Genomic DNA, 24,343 nt, shown 5'->3' with positions numbered 1-24,343 from the left:
ATTGGGCACATAACAACAACATAGATAACCTACACACCATACATTATATCACTTTAACAGTCATGGAGAATCCTGGCAACTGCAGCTGTGTGAAGTAAGATCCCTTAACAAACTACAGCTCCCAGCATTCTTTGGGTAAGTCATGCCTGTTAAAATGTTATAACAGTGTTTGAAATGTATGATGTGGATGTGGCCATAATAAGGTGGGTATTGGAGCTGAAGGGCTTGCAGAGTAGTATAGGATAGTGGTTGTGACCAGAGCTTGGGAAAGTTACTTTTTTGAACTACAACTCCCATCAGCCCTAGGCAACATGGCCACTGGATTAGGCTGATGGGAGCTGTAGTTCAAAAAAGTAACTTTTCCAAGCTCTGGTTGTGACCTAAATTAAATGTTAAGGAGGTCACAAAACATCTCATCTACCTATTAATGCCTAGTGGAAGATGAAATGAGATGCAACATTATTGCTCTTAGATTTGCCCCTTCTCCATTGACTTCTATTTATGGAATACAGAGTTGGTGTGTGCACCTAGATGGAACATGAACACCATGGTGTCATGCAATGTCTATTTCTTTTACTAGATACAATTAAAGAAATGTATAAAGGAGAAAGAAATTGGTAGAAGCCCCATGGTTTCTGAATTATGACATTGTGACCTGTAAAGCTCTACCTTACAAGATTGCAGCTTTAAGGAATATTTGCACCAAAGAGACTGTGATAAGGTCTCCACTTGAAATCTCACTTTTGTCATGAAGCAGTTGTGTGACTGTGGGTATAAAAGGCATTTTGTCTCACCAACAGAAAAAAAAGTTTTACTTTACAAGCTTGTATTGCTAACACACCCACAGACTAGTAAAGCCCACAACACATGAGAGTGGGTGGAAGGGATAGTGCAAAGCACCAAAATAAAAAGACTGAGGCTGTGGAAGACCTACAAATCTAATGCCCACAACCAATATAACTGGCCAACCAGAGTGGCAGTGTTCTTGCTCCCTTCTCCATTTGAGAGAAGTCACTCAAGACTTCTCCTTTGATGGGGTGGAGTGAATTTTCCCCATCAGAGGAATGGGAGCAGGAAATTTTAGGTATTCTATGTATTGCACAGCAGATATTCATCAGAGCAGTCCATACCTCTGTAATCCATGGGGCTTTTATGTATAATAATAATAATAATAATAAAATAATAAAATTTTATTTGTTAGTCTCCTATCTGTCAGAGTTAACGGACACTCTAGGCGACTTACAGCAAGATAATAAAATACAATAAAACACAATTATCAATTAAACTAACATCAGAAACAACAAGTAATACATCAAAAAGCTAATCTACCTCAAAATTCCTATAGGCCTGCCTGAATAGCCAGGTCTTAAGAGCTCGGCGAAAGCCCATCAGGGAGGAGGCATGTCGAAGATCATAAGGGAGAGAATTCCAGAGGGTGGGGGCCACAACTGAGAACGCCCTCTCTCTGGTCTGCACCAGCCTAGCTGTTTTGACCAGTGGGACCGAGAGGAGATCCTGCGTGGCTGATCTTGTAAGGCAGCCTAGTTGGTGATACTGGAGGCAGTCCTTCAGATAAACTGGGCCAAAACCATATAGGGTTTTAAAGGTCAATACCAACACCTTGAATTGGGCCCGGTAAACCACTGGTAACCAGTGTAAGTCTACTAACAATGGGGTGATGTGATCCTGGCGACGGCTATGCTTAATCAAGCGTGCCGCCGCATTATGTACCAGCTGCAATTTCCGGACTGTTTTCAAGGGTAACCCCACGTAGAGCGCATTACAGTAGTCTAAGCGAGAGGAGACCAGGGCATGTATCACTCGTGGGAGCAGATGCAAAGGAAGGTAGGGCCGCAGTCTCTGTATCAGATGTAATTGATACCAAGCTGCCCGGCTCACTGCCGAAACCTGAGCCTCCATGGACAGCTGGGAGTCAAGAATGACCCCTAGGCTGCGGACCTGGTCCTTAAGGGGTAATCTCACCCCATTAAGCACCAAGTCGATGTCTCCCAACCTTCTCCTGTCACCCACAAGCAACACCTCGGTCTTGTCGGGGTTTAGCTTCAGCCTGTTCTCGCCCATCCATCCACTTACGGACTCCAGGCACTTGGACATGGTCTGCACAGCCAACTCTGGTGAGGACTTAAATGAGAGATAGAGCTGAGTGTCATCCGCATATTGGTGACACTGCAGCCCAAAACTCCTGATGATGGCTCCTAGCGGCTTCACATAGATGTTAAATAGCATGGGGGAGAGGATAGAACCCTGTGGTACTCCACAATTAAGAGGCCAAGGGTATGAAACCTCATCCCCCAATGCCACCCATTGGTACCTGCCTGAGAGATAGGAATGGAACCACCGTAAAACAGTGCCCCCTATTCCCAATCCCTCTAGGCGATTTAACAAGATACTGTGGTCAACAGTATCAAAAGCCGCTGAGAGATCCAGGAGGACGAGGAAGGTATATTCACCCCTATCCAACGCCCTCCTCATATCATCCACCAGGGCGACCAAGGCTGTTTCAGTTCCATGTCCAGTCCTGAAGCCCGACTGGAATGGATCTAAATAATCTGCTTCATCCAAGTGTGTCTGTAACTGTTTGGCCACCACTCGCTCTATCACCTTGCCCAAAAATGGTAAATTAGAGACTGGGCGGAAGTTATCCAACTCTTGGGGATCCAAGGAGGGCTTTTTTAAGATGGGCTTTATCACTACCTCCTTGAGGGCTAATGGTATTGCACCCTCTTCCAAGGATGCATTTACCACTGCCTTGATCCCTTCGACCAGTCTCTCTTTGCAGCTCATATGTAATCAATGCAATGCATATGTATGGCTATTCTTATGTATAAGTGCCTTTAAGAGGTTAAGATATGCAAGTAAAAGCTTAATAGGTTGTTTTTCTCAAACTGAAAGCACCTGCAAGGGGCTGCGCTCATTAAAGATTGGGTCAAGTAACGGTCGCTAGAAAGACACAGCCTACACTCAGCTGCGTTATCTAGGGAGTAAAAGGACCGTTTGATGCGTCTCCAAGGACAGTAGCGTTGGCACTGGTCCAGTTAGCTCTAATGAGCTACATGTGTCAAGGATGGGCTGCATGTGCTGATTAACAGTAGGGCACGTGCCATGGGAAGAGTAGCATAGAGAGGTCAAGATGTGCTTTGGCACCAGACCAGTGTCCTCTCATGTAGATAGGGTGATCCATCAAGTGCCTTGACACCCCAGATCAAGGGACGGGGATACTTCAAAGATAGGGAAATAGTAGCCATTGTCTATTAGGCATAGGGCAGCTTTGATGCCTAGTCTGATTAATGATGTACCCTGTCAAGATGTGCTGATTTGATGTTAGATATAGCTAATGATGCATTCCATCACTGTGTATGCCTTGCCAAACTTTCTCCTATAAAAGGTGCCTGTGCCATGAGCTCAGGGTGCAGACCTTAATGCCTCTCTGTGAGAGACCTTGGGTCTGTTCCACTGGGTAGGCAAGGCTGTTGTAGCCCAGTTCAGCAACAGACTGCAGGTGCCCATGTGGGAACCTTGCAGCCTGTTCCATTTATTGGGTATGCCTGTGTGCTTGCTAAATTACTCAATAAACTTCTCCTTGTGAGTGAACCCTTTGAATCTGTCTCCTTGATTCCATGGTAACGATCCTTACAGTTTGAAGCAGCCTACAGCTGGGGCTAATACAACCTCTTAAAATTAAATGCATATAATTTTGTTTGATGCATGTGTGTGGGGGGGGTAGATCAACTCAAAAGAGTATCCCAACACCAGATTTTCCACATCAACACACCAAAGGAAGCAGATATAGAAGTGAGGCAACAGGCTGAAATATTAATGTTTTTTCCTTATGAGCTGTTCCCTTTTGTTCAAATCAGGCCTGAACACAATAATGTAGCATTTTGGGGAAAATATACAACCCAGTAACCCTGCACTGGATGACAAGATGGAGAAGATTTCCACAGCCACCATGTATTTGCCCTTGGTACTCAAATAAGTTGGAACAAAGGACAGCCAAACACTACAGAAAACCAACATGCTGAAGGTGATGAACTTGGCTTCGTTGAAACTGTCCGGTAACTTTCTGGCTAGGAAGGCCACAGTGAAGCTGATAATGGCCAGAAGCCCCATATAGCCCAACACACAATACAACATGGTTACTGAGCCTTCATTACATTCGACTATGATTTCTCCAGACAGTGAATGCATATCCAAACCTGGGAATGGAGGAGAAAAGCTCAGCCAAACAGAACAAATAATAAATTGAACAAGGGAGCAGAACATGACAATAGAATATGCCAATCTTTTCCCCACCCATTTATGAAAAATGTTTCCTGGCTTAGAGGCTATGAAAGCCACAACCACTGTAATAGTCTTTGCCAGAACTGAAGAAACAGCAACAGAGAAGATGATGCCAAAAGCTGTTTGTTGGAGGAAGCAGGTAAACTTGTTGGGCTGTCCAATGAATAGCAAAGAACAGAGGAAGCAAAGGAGAAGAGAAGTGAGGAGAACATAGGTGAGGCTTCGATTGTTAGCTTTGACGATGGGAGTGTCCCGTTGCTTAATGAAGATGCGAAGCACCAGAGCAGTGATCACGGAAAAGAGAAGAGATAAGGAAGCTAAGGTAATGCCCAAGGGATCTTCAAAAGACAGGAAACTTTGAATCTTGGGAATGCAGTGATCTCTTCGATTATTTGGAAAGTGATCTTCTGGGCATCTGATACAGTAATCCATATCTAGAGGAAGATAATACATCTGTTGTAATTGTTCTCAATTAAAAGAGCCACCTTTTAAGAATCTTCCTAAATCATTACTTATAACCCTGTTGGAAAACTTGGAGGGTATCCAGGGATTAAATCTAGATCAGCCTTTATCAATCCTGCACCCTCCAGATATTTTGGACAATTCCTACAAGCCCATAGGAGTTGTAGTCCAAAACATCTGGAGAGTGCCTGTTTAGCAAAGGTTATTTTAGATTCTGCATGAATATCTGGTGATCTTAAATGTTTACCGCTGATCTTTAATCCTTTAGCCATAAATAAAAGAATAAAGCCACAGGGTGAATGAGCATCAAAATGGCAAATACAATTCAGTAAAAACATTTGTAAAGTAATGTATATTGGGAGGAAAAATCCCAATTTCAAATATATATGCAAATGATATCTGAACTGGCAATGACTGACCATGAATGAGACCTTGGGGTCTAAGTAGATAGTTTGATTAAAATGTTGACCTAGTATGCGATAACTATGAAAAATATGTTTTCTGTATTAGGAATCATTACAAAATGCTGCCAATGCTTTTATACAAATCTATGATGTGATCTCACTTGGAATACTATATATAGTTCTGATTGCCACATCCCAAGGAGGATATTGTAGAATTGGAAAAGTTTCAGGAAAGGGCAAACAAACTGAACAGTGGGTGGGAACAGTTCCCCAATGAGGAAAGGTCATAATATTTGGGTCTTTTTAGTTTCGAAAAAAGGTGGGTAAGGAGAGGATATGATAGAGGTGTATAAAATGTTGTATGAGACAGTGGATAGGGGGAGGTTTTTCCCCATTTCTCATAATACTAGAAAACAGGGTCATCCAACAAAGCTGAAAATGGGCATAAAGGAGTTCAGAGAAAAGAAAGGACTTCCTTCTTCACAGGGTATAATGAGACTCTGGAATTTGCTACCGCAAGGCATAGTAATGGTTTCAATAGTGGTTTATACAAATCCCAACATTGCATATGTTGTGTCAAACACTTGTAGAATAAATCATGTGGCAACTACAGCTGCAAAACGGTATCCACCCATAGCATATTCCTCACAACCTGGATATCCAAACTCCCAAAAATCATATCAATATTTTGCACAAATGCAAAATGATTCACACCCTTGGACTGATGTTCACTAACCAAGCATTCTCTGCACAAGGTACTTACCTCTTCATTTTTCTTCTTCAAATCATTGGAGAAATTTGTAAAAATATCTTTAAGAAACTTTCTTTAAACTCTCTCGCAACTACCCAGGACCTGGCTAAATGCCCTCGATCAAAGGGTCTTAAAGTAACCTGTTGGTCACACCTCATCCTATTGTTCTCAATTTTCACCAGAAGCATATTTCATAGTAGCCTTTCTCTTACCTTCCTGGTTTGAGATCATATCTTCTGGACAAGGAGAACAGAAATAGCAACAAAATTTCTTCCCCTCTTTCTTTTTCCTGCTGTACCCAGGATAGCATTGCTCATTGCATAAGGAGAATGGAGGCACCTATTCTTGAACAATGGAATGACTCAGTATTAAATGTTTTGGATTTTAAAAAAAATATCAGTGAACAAAGCGCTGATGAAATATTAACATTTGTGACAGCAGAAATGGCACAATCAATGTAAGCAATGCTTCCTGTTCTAATAATAAGAGAAACTTGTAAATAAGACAATTTTTATCTTTGGTCAGGGTGATAACCCACCTTTCTCAACAGCCAGAGAGATGTCTCTGAATAAACTAGGCATTATGGGCAAAAATATCTGCATTCTGTTAGCCACCAGCACATTCAGAGACACTGGATTGATCTTTCTCTTGTAAGAAACCCTCTCCCCACATTAGATATTACCATTCTTTTACAAAACAATTTGTAACTTGCTATCACCTTATGCCATCCTAATAAATGTTGTTGATTCATTGCATATTACATGATGAATTGTTTCAATTTATTTCCCTTACATCTAAAGTCCTTACCAATGAATATCAACATATTATCACTTGATATACAATGACAATTTTCCCCACCTGAGACAAGTCCCTATGCCATTTAAGTTTCTCTTCATGGATGGTGAGCACTTTGCCAGGAGGAGCATGTGGATCCAACCTTCCCACTTTGACCCTGACATAAGAGTTATTTGGGAAAGTGACCAAGTTGGTAATATCAAATCCGGCTACTATTTCACCATGTTCATTAAACATAATTTCATCTCCAGCACTGTTGTTGAATGGGATGTTCTTAAGCAATGAATGGAGCTGCATTTGGACAGAAAAAGAATGCGGAAAATATCAAGACTTCATATTATTATTTTTTAAAAAAATTCTGCAGTGAATTTACCACAAAATCCCATTCATATGTGTTCTGAAATAAGTCTCATTAAGTTCAAAAGGACTTATTTCCAAGTGTTCTTAGGTCTGTGTTGGAATTGCTTTTTAAAATGTTTGTCAAGCTTTTTTGGTTTTTAAAGATGTTTTCAAAGATATTTTGTTTCAATATGTTTTTAAGGATGTTTTGTTTTAATATATATATTTTTCTGGTGAAAGGAACATGATTAAGCATATCATCCAACTGAAAGCAAAAAACAGAATAAGACAACATGTGGATTAGTGTCATAATATCAGTCAAATGATGCATATTTAAGCAAATTGGATATAAACATTGAGATTTTATGACATCCATATCTTGGAAGGAATTAACTTGAGAAGGTGAGTGAGACCAGCAGCTTTGGCCTATGTTATATGTATGTTTAGTGATCAAAGAATAGTTTCTTTTCTGTATTACACTATATCTCTGCACTGTCTAGCCTCAAAATAAGCAAGAGCATGTTTGCATTGGACAAGAAGCAACGTCTGTACAATACAGTTGTGGTGTGGGCAGGGTATATAAGGTGGCCCTGTCTGTATCTCTGCCTCTTTCCCTTTTGGCCAGCAAGATCCAAGAATGTTGTGGTACATTGCAGGTGTCTGTCATGGCCTGACTGTTTGGAGAAGGAGGGAGACAAGGGCAGATTTGTTCACCTCAATGCACAGAGGACCTTCAGAGACTAATAGGTGGTCCATTCACCACTGTTACCATGGTGATTCCTTGGGGCCAGGAGCTGCAAAGGCAGCCAAGGGCACAGTTGGCAGACCAAAAGCTTCTGTAGCTGTTTCTTTTGCAGCAGAGACACAGATGGGATCTTAGCCCAGGAGACCATTGTTTAAATGCTTAGGCCTGGTGCAGAGGGAGGTGGGCAGCTGGGTAGAGGAAAGGCCTATTTTAGCCTGGTGGTATTTATTTATTTAAAATATTTCTATCCTGACCTTCTACCCTACAATAGGGCACCCAGAGCAGCTCACAGTAAAATCATACACAGTAAAAAACACACACAAAAAAACCCATTACAATAAAACCATAAAATACAATTAAGAAATCTAGGGGAGTGATATTAAAAGGGGACTAGAAAAATAAAACTTTAAAAAGGAGGGAACAAAATCAGTTTCAAGCTGCAGTATACCTTCAGTCCCTCCTAAAGGCTCTCCAGAAAAAGATGGTTTCCAGAAGTCTCTGGAACACCATCAGAAAAGGAGCAGAGTAGGCTTCTTGAGGTAGGGTATTTCAAAGCTTGGGAGCTGTAGCTGAAAAGGCGCTCTCCCGCATGCCTGCTAGACTACCATCTTTCATTGCGGCCATGCAGAGGAGACCATCTGATCTTAAATCACAGGCAGGTACGCAGAGCTTGGAAAAGTTACTTTTTTGAACTACAACTCCCATCAGCCCAATCTAGTGGCCAGGCTGGCTGGGGCTGATGGGAGTTGTAGTTTAAAAAAGTAACTTTTCCAAGCTCTGCAGGTACATATGGGTGTAAGTGGTCCCTCAGATACATTGGTCCAAGGCCATCTAGGTCTTTAAAGGTCAAAACTGGCACTTTGAATTGGCCTGGAAACAGGGAGAAACTGGGAGCCAGTGGACTTGATAAAGCACAGGGGTAATATGATCTCCACTCAGCAGTCAAGTTAACATTCTGGCTGCTGCATTTTAAACAATTTTCAAAGGCAACCCCACAAAGAGGGTGTTGCAATAATCAAGCCGCAATGTCACTAATGCATGTGTCACTGCATATTACACAAGTCAACTGCTTCCAGGAATGGATGCAACTGGTAGACCAGTTTGAGATGGGCGAAAGCACTCCTGGCTGCCACAGTGTCCTGATATTCAAGCAGAAGGGCAGGATCCAGAATTACTCCCAAACCATGGACCTGTTTCTTCAAAGGGAATGCAACCCCATCCATAACAGTTTAAGATGAACACTCCCTCCCTGCAGTCAGATGTTAAGAGATAAGAGTTAGATATAGAGTTATGTGTCATCAGCTTATTGATGACATTGTACTCCAAATCTCCCAGTGACCTCTTCCAAGGGTTTCATGTAGATGTTAAAAATAACAGATGGTATGGCTTGCTCTGCAATGGAGCGAGCACTTCCTCCCCTCCACACTTCTCCATACTGCTCTGGAGGACTTGGGATATGCAGACTACAAGGGATGTTTGGTAGAGTTCTTCCTTAGTGCCATATTTTATGAGCAGCGGGTCTCAGTACCTTGTGGCCTTTCTGAGTCTTTATAGAAGCAGCCCTCCCGTTAGTGTCTGCTCCACACATTCACTTTATTGCCTGAATAAACAGATTTGTGCCTTCCCCTATTTCTATATTGGCAGTAAACAAGCAAGGATTGTGCCCCCAAAAGGAGCTGGGGGTAAAAAGGGAAAGGGGCAAGCAGCAGCAGCAGTATTTTGGGAACAAAACAAAATACCACAGGGGGTAGGAAACAGGATAATGGTTATGTCTACAAAAGTGAATGTCTAATTAAATGCAATAAAAAAGCAACAATCGTTTGATATTATAGCTCACCTTCATGCTTTGGAAACCTCAACCAGACCCACATAACATGGAGGCTGTAATCAGGGCCAGTCCTAGGATAAGTAGCACCCTGCATGAGGGGCGTCCCCTCCCATGCTCACCTTTGCAGGACCACCCAGAGGGCTTATGGGGCCTGGTGCAGGAGTGATCATGGGGGCCCTGCTGCTTTCCCCTACAAGGCTCAATACATGTGTGTACAAAGCCACATGTGAAAATTATTGTATTTATGGACTACATGTGAGAATCCTCACCAGCAGCTCCTCCTTGCCCTGGGATCAAGCAGAATAATAGATATGCTTCATTATTTTTTCTTACATGGATGTAAGGAAATAGGGATTAAGTTATACTTTCCCTGAGTACCTCCTTCAGATTCCAAACCCTATCTGGCAAAGCTTCCTTCTGCTTCCTAGGGCTCAGTCTCACATGTTTACTGGATCTGGCCTGCTGCTGGCCTTCTTAACTACTCACTCATGAAGGATTCATCCCTTAAGGCCTGGCCTCACACCGCTCCTATGCCTTTCCATGTGCTAACTGGCACAGAAAATTACTCTCCGCTGGCACCTTGCCTGGAAATCTTCACCGGCATTCATTCATTCTTGAATTCTTTCTGCAGTGGGCCTGGAGTTCTTTCTGTGACAAGAACAGGTTGCCTATTCTGCTATAGAATCCCTTCTTGAATCTTGCCATGTTCCTTCTCTCCTTACAACAAGCTCTGTAAATGGGGCTACTTAGCTTGGGCCAATCATTAGCCTGCCTCAACAATCTTATCTCTGTTCTGCCTAGACATAAAGAAGGATTTTACCTTGCCATGATTGCCCTTACAGTTGGGCTGTAAGCCTTGCTAATAAGTAACCCCCCTTCCAGCCTCCCAAGGATACATTTTACAGCCAGCTTTAGCCTCAAATTAGCATATATTCTGTTACACAACTATGTGAAATATTTGCTTCATCATGGCCAGGGAGAGGTCCCATTATGTCACAATTATATATTGAGATTCAGTGCCATCCTTACACTCTGATATACCATTTCCTCTTGTTATAAAAACTTTAAACACAGTACCAAGAATTCTGGTGAGCAATGTGGCAGGGCCAAAAGGGTTAATGGTATGCACAGGCACTTAGGCGGGGGGTTTACTTTGTGGAGACTTGAGGCAAATGGCCCTAGTTGCCCCCCCCCCCACAAGCATGCCCTGCAGCTTTGCAGTGTTACCAAGTTGTATGGTTTCTGTTACCATATGGACTTCAAGTCAATCCTGACTTATGGGGACCCTATGAATAGGGTTTTCATGGTAAGCGGTATTCAGAGGTGGTTTACCATTGCCTCTAAGGCTGAGAGGCAGTGATTGGCCCAAGGTCACCTAGTGAACTTCATGGCTGTGTGTGGGGATTCCAACCCTGGTCCCCCAGGTCATAGTCCAACACTGTAACCACTACACCACCCTGGCTCATGACTTCTGTAGGATTGCAAAATGTAGCAGCTTATGTATTCCCGGTCTTTCCCCCAGCAATGCCCATGAAAAGGGACTAGAGTGAGCTATCTCTTATTTGCTGCTCTGCTTTCAGAGCACTCCTGGCTCCATTTCTAGGATCCCAATGAAGTCTCTGACATGTGGTTTGGCTGGCTGTCAAAAGACTCTCATGGAGTTGTAGGACCAGTGGATTTGTAGGTCTACATTCTTTATTATGTTCAGCACACACACAAATGGCTCCTGCTGCAAGCTCTCCTCCCTAATCTCCAACACTCTCTCCTCAGTTATTATATCTATACAGTGCTGTGAAAAAGTATTTGCCAATCCATGACACTGCCACCACCATGCTTGACCATTGGTATGACATTCTTCATGTGGAATGCAGTGTTTGTTTTTTGCCAGACATAACGGGGCTCATGTTGCCCAAAAAGTTCCACCTTTGACTCATCTGTCCTCCTGGATGATCCTCAAGAGTTCTGGAACAATGTTCTATGGACAGATGAGTCAAAGATGGAACTGTTTGGGCAACATGGGCCCCATTATTTCTAGCAAAAAGCAAACACTGCATTCCACAGGAAGAGCGTCATACCAATGGTCAAGCATGATGGCAGCAGTGTCATGGTTTAGAGATGCTTTGCTGCATCAGGACATGGACAATGCCATCATTGAAGGAACCATGAATTCTGCTTTGTATCAGAGACTTCTACAGGAGAATGTCAGGACATCCATCTGTCAGCTGAAGCTCAAGCACAGCTGGGTCATGCAGCAAGACAATGATCCAAAACACACAAGCAAGTCAACATCAGAACGGCTGAGGAATCAGAAATGTAAAGTTTTGGAATGGCCTAGTCAAAGTCCAGACCTAAACTCCATTGAGATGTTGTGGCAGGACCTGCAACAGTTCATGCTCGAAAACCCACAAATGTCACTGAGTTAGAGCAGTCCCAATCCCCTCATGTGATAAATCATGACAATGGAACTTTGTCAGTGATGAGCCATTACCTGCCAGGGTTGCAAATTCCAATGGCTTAGTCTTGTTCCATTACCCATTCTTCTGTAGTTGGAGCTAGTTGAGTACATGATATCTAAGGCATGTGCCACAGCATAAACAGCATTATAGATACTGTAACTGTGGCCTGTCATCTTCAATTGGAAAATTTGCCAAGGAAGGCTCTCTAGCTTCTCCTCACCAGTACACATTTCAAAGATAGGCTCACTGGACTGTGGAACAAAGCAGTCAAATGCCTGCTCCCAGAAATCTTTGATAAAACCATCTCCTTTTGCTTGAGCAGGGTTTATACGCTGAAGAAATGTTTGGAAACCTGGAGGATCATTAGAAGGAATTGTGAAGGAAATAGCACCATGGAACATTTGGATGTCCCAGCTCCTTTGTAGTACAAACAATGCAAAATCAATCTGGGCTGTCGTAATCCATACCTTTCCAAAATATGTCTTCTCAATGTATTGAAGATCAGCTGCAAGAGACTCCTTTATGCCCAAGATAATGGCGGCCAACCACCTAACGTTTGCAGTTTCTCCATATATAACAATTGCATTTGCTTCACTGGCCCTGAAAACTGGAATACTATCCATAATGTATTTGTTCATTTCACTCATTTGTAATATACGCATATAAATTGGAACTTTATTTGTGAAGGCTGAGCAGATTCCATTCTTGGAAAGTATTGGCTCCATGGTCTGCAAGAAATGTTCTCCACCATCATCATCAAAAGTCATCAGCCCGACCCATTTCCAGCTGAAATGCACAAGTAACTCAACCATTCCCTGATACTGGAGGGCTTCATTGGGGACCATGCGATAAAAGGAAAGGAAACCAGTTTGATCATTCACTGCTGGTTGAAATGAGCCATATGAAAACTTAAAAAAAAAGGACAAACTTTCAGTATAATAAAAACCTGATTACATTTTTGCATTGCACTCTGTAGAAATGTTCTTGGTGTTTCCATGGCCAGGGAGACACTTTGAAATATACTCAGAAATCAATTGGGAGTCAGTTGAGTGACTTACAAACAGCTGTTCTATGTTGTGTAGGGTGGGCACCCAATAAAAATATGACTATTGGCCATGCTGTAGTTCAATTTGCATTTACTTGTTTATTTTATTTGTTAGTTGCCTCATACCTAGTGGTCTCTAGGTGACATACAACACATTTTGAAAATATACAATAAAAAACTAATTTTAAAAGCATATATGTGTTCTGAAAGTCATCAAGACATGAAGGGCAGAGATCATGGTTATCACTGGCGCAGCAGTCAAGACTGCTGAAAAGAGGGTTAGGAGAGGCATTCTTTTGCAAACTTCAGTTTGATTATGTATTTTCCTGGAGTCCGCTATGCAATTTGGCAAACAAGATACATATTTTACATAAAAGATATATTTAAAATGTGTATTTTACTGGTGAATGCATTGAAAATATTGAAAGGTGTGCATTTTATGTAAGTGTACACATAAGAAGTCTACACAAAATGCATATAATGGTAAGGGTTAGGAATAAACATAATGAAATATCATGCAACTGCATAAAACAGGATGGAGTGGGATGGAACAGGCTTATGATTTAGTGCCAGCAAGGCTTCAGTGGGATGGACTTGGGTATTTAGCCCATCCCTAGTATGCTCAAACACAAATGCCATCTGGGCATCCACAATAATATTTGACTGAACAGCACCTTCAGGATGAGACAGCAAACTAATCCAAACAATGCTGAATGTCACCTCCATTATTTATTTTTATTTATTAAATTTATATCCCTCTTTCCTCCCAGAAGGAGCTCAGGGTGGCAAACAAAAAGCACTCTAAAACATCTTAAAAACAAAAGACTTTAACAAATCTTAAAACAAAACATCTTTAAAAACATATTTAAAAAACCATCTTTTTTATAAAAGCATTAAAACATCTAAAAAAGAAATTCCAACATGGACATTGCCTGTGATAAAGTCTCTACTTAAAAGGCTTGTTGAAAGAGGAAGGTATTCAGTAGGTGCTGAAAAGATAACAGAGATGGTGCCTGTCTAACATTGAAGGTCAGGGAATTCTAAAGGGTAGTCACCACAACACTAAAGGTCTGCTTTCTATGTTGTGCGGAACAGACCTCTTGATAGGATGGTATCTGCAGGAGGCCTTCCCTTGCAGAGTGCAGTGACCGACTGGATATATAAGGGGTAAGATATCTTTAAGTATCCTGGTCCCAAGCTGCGTAGGGCTTTGTACACCAAAACCAGAAACCTTGAATTTGGCCCAGTAGCTAATGGGCAGCCAGTGCAATTCTTTCAGCAGCCTGGTAACATGTTGGTGATACCCTGTCCCAATGAGCAGTCACGCCACCACATTTTGTACCAGCTGCAGCTTCCGGCCGAACTTCAAGGGCAGCCCCACATAGAGTGCATTACAATAATCCAACCTGGAGGTTACTAGTGCATGGACAACAGTGGTCAGGCAATCAACGATCAGTTGAACAATCTAACTACACTATCCACATCTTACATGGTTTCAGTTTCTGTTTTTTTAGTTTCCCTTCATCCTATCAGTGACTCAAGACATTTTTTCAGAGCATTGCTTCATCTACATAATATGAGTAGCAGCAATGGAATTTTTACTTCTGATGATCTTACCAGTTGTTTCAAGTAGTTGCTACACCTTACAAAGAAAACCTAGCAGACCTAATGGCACTGAAAATCACTGCAAGGTCATTGAGGTCTGTAAGGTCATTGAGGTCTGCAAGGTCTGCAAGAGGCAGACTCCTCCACAGAATTGTTGTGGGTAGTAATACCATGCCCCATGTGCAATCTAATTTAGTACGTGGGATATTTTATCTCCCCCTCAATCAGAATGCTCAGGGAGATCTTGAGATGAGAAATGAAACTGAGGAAGCATCCAAACTAGGAAAAGTTGTAGTAATGGGTAACTACCCTGACCTAGACTGTCTGCATATGTGTTCCAGTCACGACAAAGAAGCAAAATATCTAGATACTCTAAATGACTATGCCTTAGAACAATTGGTCATGAAACCGACCAGAGGGATGGCGACTCTGGACTTAATCTGGCACCCAAGAGCCAGTGTGAGATGTATATAAATGTTGTTGAATGGATTGGGAGCAGTGGCCATAGTGCTATTAAATTAAACATACATATAAATGGCCAGTTGCCAAGAAAATTGGCTTCAAAAGAGGAAATTTCCCAAAAATGAGGGGATTGGTAAAAAGAAAGGAAAGTTGAGGAAATCACTCCAAAATGCTTGAGATCTGTTTAAAAACACAATAATAGAAGCTCAATTGGAGTGTCAGGAAAAGTATTTAACTTGTCCCTCAGATTTGCCTCTATATCTGAGGATTTGGAAAGTAGCCAATGTAACGCCAGTCTTTAAAAAAGGGATCCGGGGGGATCCTGGAAATTACAGGCTGGTTACCTTAATGTTGTCCCAGGAAAATTAATAGAAATTGTTACTAAAGACAAATCAACCAAGCACACAGAAGAACCAGGCTTGCTGAAGCAGAGCCAGCATGGCTTCTGTAAGGAAAAGCCCTGTCTCATAAACCTATTAGAATTCCTTGAGTGTCAACAAACATACAGATAGAGGTGATCCAGTGGACATAATGTACTTAGGCCTTTAAAAAGCTTTCCGCAAGGTACCTCACCAAAGACTACTGAGTAAGCTTAGCAGTCATGGAATAAGATGAGAGGTCCTTGTAATGTTCCTCCCACTGGCACCACCTGTCAGGCTCCCACCCGTGGCTCCCACCAGGGAGAAACGTAGTTTTTATTTTTCTTTAGCTCACCCTAGCACAGATCTCACAAGATCCCACTGCTAGGCAGCAGTACCAGTCACTCCCTGTAAACAATACTGCTAGAGACTTTGCCTAAGTCTCTCTATAGCTTGTTACTTTGTGTCTGGGTGCTCTTGCTGTCCACAACCCCCTTGTATCTTTGTCTATATAGCATACAATCCTGGGTTGCTCTGGATACTTGACATTGTTACAATATCTCCCTTCACCACTGCCTCAATATATTTGATACTGTTTCCCTCCACCCTTGGTAATTACCCTGCCCTCCCTTCTGGTCTATGAATCCCCAGCCAAGGATCAGGCTTTTGGTAAACCAATAAAAAGTATTTATTTGATAACACCAGGAAATAACAAGATTACTTTAGGAATGTTCAGCAAGCGTATGGTTTCATATAGTGTCACTCTTTATGTTTCCAGTCATATATATTCTGCCTAAATACCAGCCAAATATAATCCAACCCACAACCAACTCCAATCCACACTCCACAACCAACCGCCAACAACTCCCCCACCCAACAGAACCCTGAACCAACTGTCATCCTCTCATTTATACCTTCAGCCACTCAAACGCTCAGCCAATCATCATACAGCATTCTCCAGCATTCCAGCCCATGTACTCCCCCCTCTCACTCAGTCACTTACCATATATTGCCTAATAAACCTGCACTTACCATATTTACAGATATTAAAATACAGGGACATCACAGTCCTGTTCTGGATCAGGAATTGGTAAGTAGCAGGAAGCCAAAAGAAGGAATAAATTGACAGTTCTCCCAATGGGGGGCTGTAGAAAGTGGAATTCCCCAAAGATCAGTATTGGGACTTGTGCTTTTAACTTGTTCATAAACAGTCTAGAGTTGTTTATTATTATTATTATTTAATAACAACAACAACAACAACAACATTTGTATACCGCCCCATAGCTGAAGCTCTCTGGGCGGTTTACAACAATTAGTTAGGGGTGAGCAGTGAGGTGGCCAAGTTTCCTGATGATACTAAGTTGTTCAGAGATTGCAAAGAGCTCCAAAAAGACCTCTGCAAACTGAATGAATTGGCAGTAAAATGTCAAATGAAATATTGGAGGGAAAAACCTTTAATTTCACAAATACACTCATGGGGTCTGAAATGGTGGAATGAAACCTTGGGGTCATAGAGAATAGTGCGATGAAGATGTCAACCTAGTGTGTGGTAGCTGTGAAAAAGGCAAATTCCATGCTAGGGATCATTAGGAAAGGCATTGAAAATAAAACTGTTGATATTATAATGCCCTTGTATAAACCTATAGTGCAGCCTCATTTGGAATACTGTGTACATTCTGGTCACTTAACCTAAAAAATGATATTGTAGAGTTGGAAAAGGTTCAGAAAAGGGCAACCAGAATGATCTAGGGGATGGAGCAACCTCCCTATGAGGAAATGTTGCAGCATTTGGGGCTTTTTAGTTTAGACAAATGGCAAGTCAGTGGCAACATGACAGAAGTGTATAAAATTATTCATGGCATGGAAAATGTGGATAGAGAAACATTTGTCCCTCTCTCATAACACTAGAACTCAGGAACATTCAATGAAGCTGAATGTTGGAAGATTCAGGATAAACAAAAGAAAATACTTCTTCACACAGTGTATAGTTAAAATATGGAACTTGCTCCCATAAGAGACAGTGGTGGCCACCAATTTGGATGGCTTTAAAAGAAGATTAAACATATTTATTGAGGATAAGGCTATCAGTGACTACTAGCCATGGTGGCTGTGCTCTGCCACTATAGTCAGATGCAGTATGCTTCTAAATCCCAGTTGCCAGTAGCCAAAGGAGGGGAGACTGCTCTTGCACTCAGGTCCTGTTTGTGGGCTTCCTATGGGCATCTGGTTGGCCGCTGTGAGACCAGGATGCTAGACTAAATGGGCCACTGGCTACATCCAGTAGGCACTGATTACATTTTTTATGTTCTTATATTCTTTAGAATAAGCAGGGTTGCATCCCCACCTGACTATCTCCGAAATCATGCCATTCATAAGCATAACACTAACTATAGCCATTGCAAAACCTGGTCTAAAATGAGAATGATTATTTGCGTATGATTAATGATACTCTACCTGGTAATTTAGGCAAAGGTTTAACAAGAAATGTTGCTGAGTGAGCTCTCTATGCATGAAAAGCCTCCATCTCCAATAATCATTATAATCTGGAATCTTTTATTTCCTCTATAGCTTACATTTTCTCTGAGAAAAGTTGCACTTCCATCACTCTTGAGAAACATGTACAGAACCTCCTTTGACAACCACTTCACCAGATACAAATCCCTAACAACTATGAAGCAACCCTTTTCTGTTTATTCTATTTATCTGCCATCCATATAGGCTTCAAAGCACTTTACAAAAACCAATTACACAACCTTGTTAAAATACACAACAATTAAAAATGCACAATTAAAATACACAGTATAACAATCCCATCAAAATATTAAAGTATAAATGTTCAGAATTTAAATAAGTACTAAAACAATCCTATTAAAACAATACAATGTTAAAGCAGGAGACTCAAGTAGATAGATCATTGATAATACAGGTGAGCAATGCATCACTAATTTCTCAGCAGGGAGTTTCACCTCCTTTTTGTTCCGTTCATAGCTTTGTCTCCAATTGAACAATTAGATTGCTAGCAAAAAGATAAAAGAAGAATGTACTATTTCATATAAAGGAAATCCATAGAGCCTACCTGTGGAACCTTAAAAAGACCTAAGACATTTGCCATCTGTGAGGAGGTATCTGAGCTAAGTCCACCAATGATTCCCATTAGATTTGTCTGGGTGCCACATTTGTAATTAGGGAGAAAATGATGTAATTTGAAGAGAAGGTCCAATGTGGTGCGGTAGGTCATCCTTGCATCATAGTAACTGTCATAGATGTGGGATCCAAGACTGATGTTTAGCAAGATATTTGGATTCCCATTTATTTCATGGATGGCAAATGCTAAGGCAAGAATGTGCTGGTAGAACTTCGGCACCATCCTGGAAATAGATTTACAAGCTTTTTTATGAGAACGTTCAGCAGTGCATTAAATTATGGGTCCACTCTGGCTCTAAGATAATTTAGCTGCTTGAATGTTAATGTAAGTCTAAGTGTAAGATATAGTTCCCCCCTCCCCTAAATAGTCATGACTAATATTTCCATTGGACACAAACAAAATTTATTGTGGCTCACTTTTGCTGAATTGTTCTCCTAGACATATATACAGGAACACAGGAAACTTACTTACACTCGGTCAGACCATTGATCCATCTGGTTCAGCATTGTCTACACAATGACTTTTATCAGCTCTCCTGGGTTTCAGCCCAGGTTCTCTCCCAGTCCTATTTGGAGATGCTGGGAATTGAACTATGGACCCTCTGGCTGCAAAGTAGACCTTCTGCCATATCATATGTGCAGAGCTTGGAAAAGTTACTTTTTTGAACAACAACGTCCATCAGCCCCAGCCAGCATGGCCGCTGGATTGGGCTGATGGGAGTTGTAGTTCAAAAAAGTAACTTTTCCAAGCTCTGCATATGTGTCGGACCATGTACATTGTTTAATTTTCATATAGAATGATATTCTTCCTTCAGGTGCCTCTGTGCAAATCTCTTGTGCTCTTCACAGCATAATCAAAGGCCAGAACAGGGGATATATTATTTTCCAGCTCATTTTAGGTAACAACAAATATATGCTGTGCAAGAGGGCTATGCTAGACTGAAAGCAACTACTTCATAAGCAACTAAATCCCTGTATTCCTTCAACATCTCACTGTTTATAGCTTAAAACCCATGCAGCAACAAATAGGTGAAATTGTGTGTAATGTTTTACTGCTCTGGTTCTTAGTGTTCCTGTAATAGTTCTTTTGAAGCCACAAGCAGTTAAAACCATCATTATCTTGTATTTGTTATTCTTAGAAGTTCCACAAGAACTGCTGTAGTTGTCTTCATAAAACACCCAATTCCCCAGTAGCCATCTTCCTCACTTATCACATACTATGAAATACAAATAAAGGAGTAAGTATTTCTCATTTTAAGTTCGAAATTGGTAAGAGTAACTAGGGGTAGTGGGGTGTCAATTTCGGTAAAGAAAAGAGCTGCATCCCATTTACAAGTTACACCCATCCAATGTATGTTTACTCAGAAGGTACAAAAGTTAAAAGTTAAAGTCTGTTCTTAAGATGTTTTGGAGTGTTTTTAGTGTTTTTGCTTGCCATCCTGGGCTCCTATTGGAAGGAAGGATGGGATACAAATTTAACAAACAAACAAACAAATAAATAAATAAAATAAGTTCCACTTAATTCCGTATACCTGACTCTTAAGTAAATAGGCTTCGACTGTAGCCAAGTATCTGTCCTACTGAGTGACAGCTCCTTTTCAATATTGCTTAGGCAAGCATTTTAGGTATGTATGTAGAGATCTTGATAACAGTTGTGATATTGATAGATAGTGTGATCATGTCATATTGACTCCAAGGGAATAATTTAACTGAGTAATTTAATATAGCAGCAACTTAATACAGCTTTTCTACATTTTATGGAGGCTCTGCCTCCATAGGCGGAGGTGATATGCTTCCAAATACCAGTTGCTGGAAACTACAACAGAGGAGAGTGCTCTTGCTTGCCAACTTCCCATGGGCAGCTTGTTGACCATTCTAAGTACTGACTGCTGGAGATGGACCATTGGCCTGACCCAGCATGCTCCTCTTATTTTCTTACGTTCTTTCACTTTATTTGTTTAGTTATTTTGCCAGTTTTTGCAAATGCAGAACTATAAAAAGTAGCACATCTGTACTGTGTAAATATTTTGTGCAATTTAAAAACAGACAGACCAAAGTTACCATGGTACTTGGCCAAACATTTCAGATATGAGAAAAGGGTGGCCACTGGATATTAAATCCAGTTAGCTCTGAGTAATTTAGTTCTTATTGCTTTTCTAGCAGACTGAGTGATGTCTACCTGGAACTGAAGATCAATCATTGAATGAAAATAATGGTAATAGAAAACACTCAAGGAATTTACAAACTGATTTTTAAAGCATTTTGTTTTAACTATGTATATATTGAACTTTTTTCTAGATACTGTGAAAGGAAGTATAAAAACATCCTTGATTATGTGTTAATTTTGTATGAGTTAAAAAAAGAACGTAATAAGACATAAGAACAAATAAGCCAACAAAAAAAATGTCCATGCCCCTTCTCTACTAAAATGGGAAGACTCAGCATATGTGCCTATCACCTTGCTGGAGTGAAATCAGCTTATAGTCATTCAGTGATTCAAATGTCCTCTTAACAGTGTACATAGAATCAGTGTGTGCTGTTCCTTTTCAGCATTTCATCAATCACATTAACAATGCATACTGGCCAATATTAATTTACTTTTTGCAATCATAAAAATATAGAGACACACCAAAATAAAAGCAAAGCTTGTTGGTGTGGAGGAAAAAAATAAGTCCTTACAGTTGGGCATTAATCTCCTCTTCCGAAGGATGTTTCACGAAATAAATGTCAGGTAAAAGAAAATAGATATGAGACATTATTCCACCAATGAGGATTTCATTTGACTGGTGCCATTCATGCGGAATGTGTACTGGATCGTTTCCAGTGCAGTTGGAATTCTGTACTTCGCAAGCCACGTGAGGTAGCAACAGCAGTAGCAGCAGCATCACAAATCCCAGCCTTCTGATGCTAAGAGCTACCTTTGGACCCCGATTCCTTTCTGATACTCTACAGCATGATTATCATTGCCAGCCTGGTTTGAAGAAAGTAGCTTGGATGCCTGCCTCCTCTGAAAATACACTTCTTGGAATCTTAGTCCATTTCGTCTTTGGGTGAATGCCCCTTGAATGTCTATTGTGAGACAATGATTTGAATCTTGAACTGATAGATGTCAAGCCTTAACTCCTAATTCCTAATTATAGCTGGCAGTTGTGCAGTGGGGTTTATAAAATAATTTCAGACATGCTTATTTACTTACTTCCCCACCCTCCACCCCTGGAAAGCCCCTGGAGCTAATTATAGGGCAAATAATCACTATTATTATTATTTTTGGCTCTAAGTGTCATTGGCCTTTGCAAACCCTTTGATGCAAAACATGTTTATGAGATGTCAAACCAACCTTCTGGTTCTTCCTAGTGGAACTTCAACTGAATAGTGACTTGAAAGTGACCCACAGTGGTCCCCAGGGATGGAATAGGTCTACAGAGTGGAATATTTATATTAAAAATGGTAATGCTGCAATCAGACTCCTCCACTCTAATGACACCACAGCAGGTAACAAAACATTCCAGATGATATGTCACTATTCCCATTCCCCAGCCTGTCTTCAATTTCCACTGGGCATTGCAAGCTAAATCCTCATTTTGAAATGTACCTTAAAATATATTAATGTACTGGAGGAGCGCAGAATGGCAGTCCTGGGTGATTTCAATGTCCATGCTGAAGCTGCCTCTAGGGTTCAAGCTCAGGACTTCATGGCCTCCATGACAACCATGGGACTGTCTCAAGTTGTCACCAGTCCAACACATAGGGCAGGGTACAGCCTCAATTTGATTTTTGCTCCACATGGAGGAAAGGGTTTTCTGGGGATGGGGATGGTGGATGTCATTCCATTGTCATGGTCAGATCACTGATGAAGTTTAGACATATAGCTTCAATCCTCCCCTGCAGTGGTGGTGGACAAATTAAGATGATCTGCCCCCCGAGACTAATGGAATCTACTAGATTCCTGAATGACCTGGGTTAAGTTTCCTATAGATAGAGCAGGTGACCCTGTTGAAGCCCTAATGGACCTTGGTACAACAATGAACTAAGGACAATGAAACAGGCTGGATGAAGGCTAGAGTAAGTGGTGAAAGACATGCTATGAGGCTGATTGGGCATGACTAAAATATTGTAACCATGCCTACTGTGTGACAGTGAGGAAAGCGAAGAAGGCCCACTTCTCTGCCACCATTGCATCCTCAAGTACCTGTCCAGTGGAGCTGTTTCTTATTGTCAGAGATCTGTTAACATCAACTCCAGGAAATGGTGCTTTAGACTGTTTGGAAGCCCACTGTGAATTTTTTGCAAGGCACTTCAAGGGTAAAGTTGCTCGCCTCCATAGCAATCTCGATGCCCTATCTACATCTACTGTAGTCCCCAGTGAGGTGTCTGGCAAAATGTCTGCTGTAACTTCTTGGGATAAGTTTCAGTTGATGCAGCCTGATGATATGAACAAGGTGCTTGTGACAATGTGGACAGAAATATGCCTCTCAACCCTTGCCCTTCTTAGCTTATTAAAGTTTGCTGAGAGACTATGACCAAGTGGATCAGGGTGTGGTCAATTTGTCTTTGTAAGAGGGAGTGGTCACACACCCTGAAAAATGTGGTGATCTGACTGCTCTTGAAAAAATACATCCTGGACTCATTGGTTTCTTAAAACTACCACCTGGTCCCAAATACTCCCTTTTTAGGGAAGGGGATTGAGAGGATTGTGGCACAGCAATTGCAAGTACTCTTGGATGAAAGATGATTAACTTGACCCATCCTAGTCTGGATTTAGGCCTGGTTATGGGACTGAATTGGCCTTGGTCGCCCTTATGGATGACCATTATTGGGGGAAGGATGGGGGAGTGTGTCCCTGTTATTCTTACTTGATCTCTCAGCAGCTTTTGATACCATTGACTATGGTATCATTCTGGACTGACTTGGTGAGATGGGTATTGGAGGCACTGTTTTACAGTAGTTCCGATCCTATCTCCAGGGTCATTTTCAGAGAATAACATTGGTTGATTGTCTTTCGGACCCCTGGCAGTTGTACTGTGGGGTGCCACAGGGTACCATCGTGTCCCCCATGCTGTTTAACATCTATAAGAAGCCCTTGGGAGCAGTCATCAGGAGATTTGGGCCAGGGTGTCAGCAGTATGCTGACGATACCCAGCTCTATTTCTCTCTAACATCTGAATCAGGAGAGGCTGTGCAAGTCCTGGACCAGTGCCTGGACTCTGGTGGGCTGGATGAGGGCCAATAAACTGAGTCTGAATCCTTACAAGATGAAGACGCTGTGGATTGGTGGTTTCTGAGTTTGGATAATTGGTCAGTTGTGTGCTATGGATGGTGTCGTATTCCCTCTGGAAGAGCAGGTTCGTAGTCTAGGGGTGCTCCTGGAACCATCTTTGTTGCTAGAGGCCCAGGTGACTTCAGTGGCTAGGGGTGCCTTTTACTAGCTTTGGCGGTAAGACAGCTGTGGCCATTTCTGTACCGGGATAGCCTGACCACTGTTCTTTGTATATTTGTTTTTAATTGCTGTAAACCACCCAGAGAGCTTCAGCTATGGGGCGGTATATAAATGCAATAAATAAATAAATAAATGATGGCGCCTGTCTAATATTTTAGGGGAGGGAATTCCAAAAGGTTGGTGCCACTACATTAAGGTCTGTTTCCTAT

General features: G+C 41.5%; 1 protein-coding gene across 1 annotated transcript; it reads right to left on the bottom strand.

Annotated features, from left to right (window-relative positions):
• Positions 1–2,147: 2,147 nt before the first annotated feature.
• On the bottom strand, positions 2,148–6,870 carry LOC133366291 (vomeronasal type-2 receptor 26-like; the record flags this gene model as incomplete). Its single annotated transcript, XM_061589246.1, has 4 exons — positions 6,778–6,870; positions 6,132–6,258; positions 3,840–4,736; positions 2,148–2,164 (listed from the first exon to the last, which is right to left on the bottom strand). Coding segments are annotated over exons 2-4 (933 nt in total), but the record flags the coding sequence as incomplete, so codon positions are not given.
• Positions 6,871–24,343: the final 17,473 nt, after the last annotated feature.

Source organism: Rhineura floridana, chromosome 11 (assembly GCF_030035675.1).
Source record: "Rhineura floridana isolate rRhiFlo1 chromosome 11, rRhiFlo1.hap2, whole genome shotgun sequence".
NCBI lineage: Eukaryota > Metazoa > Chordata > Lepidosauria > Squamata > Rhineuridae > Rhineura > Rhineura floridana.
The sequence above is the reverse complement of the archived record's forward strand: the minus strand, read 5'-3'. Positions and strand labels throughout refer to the sequence as shown.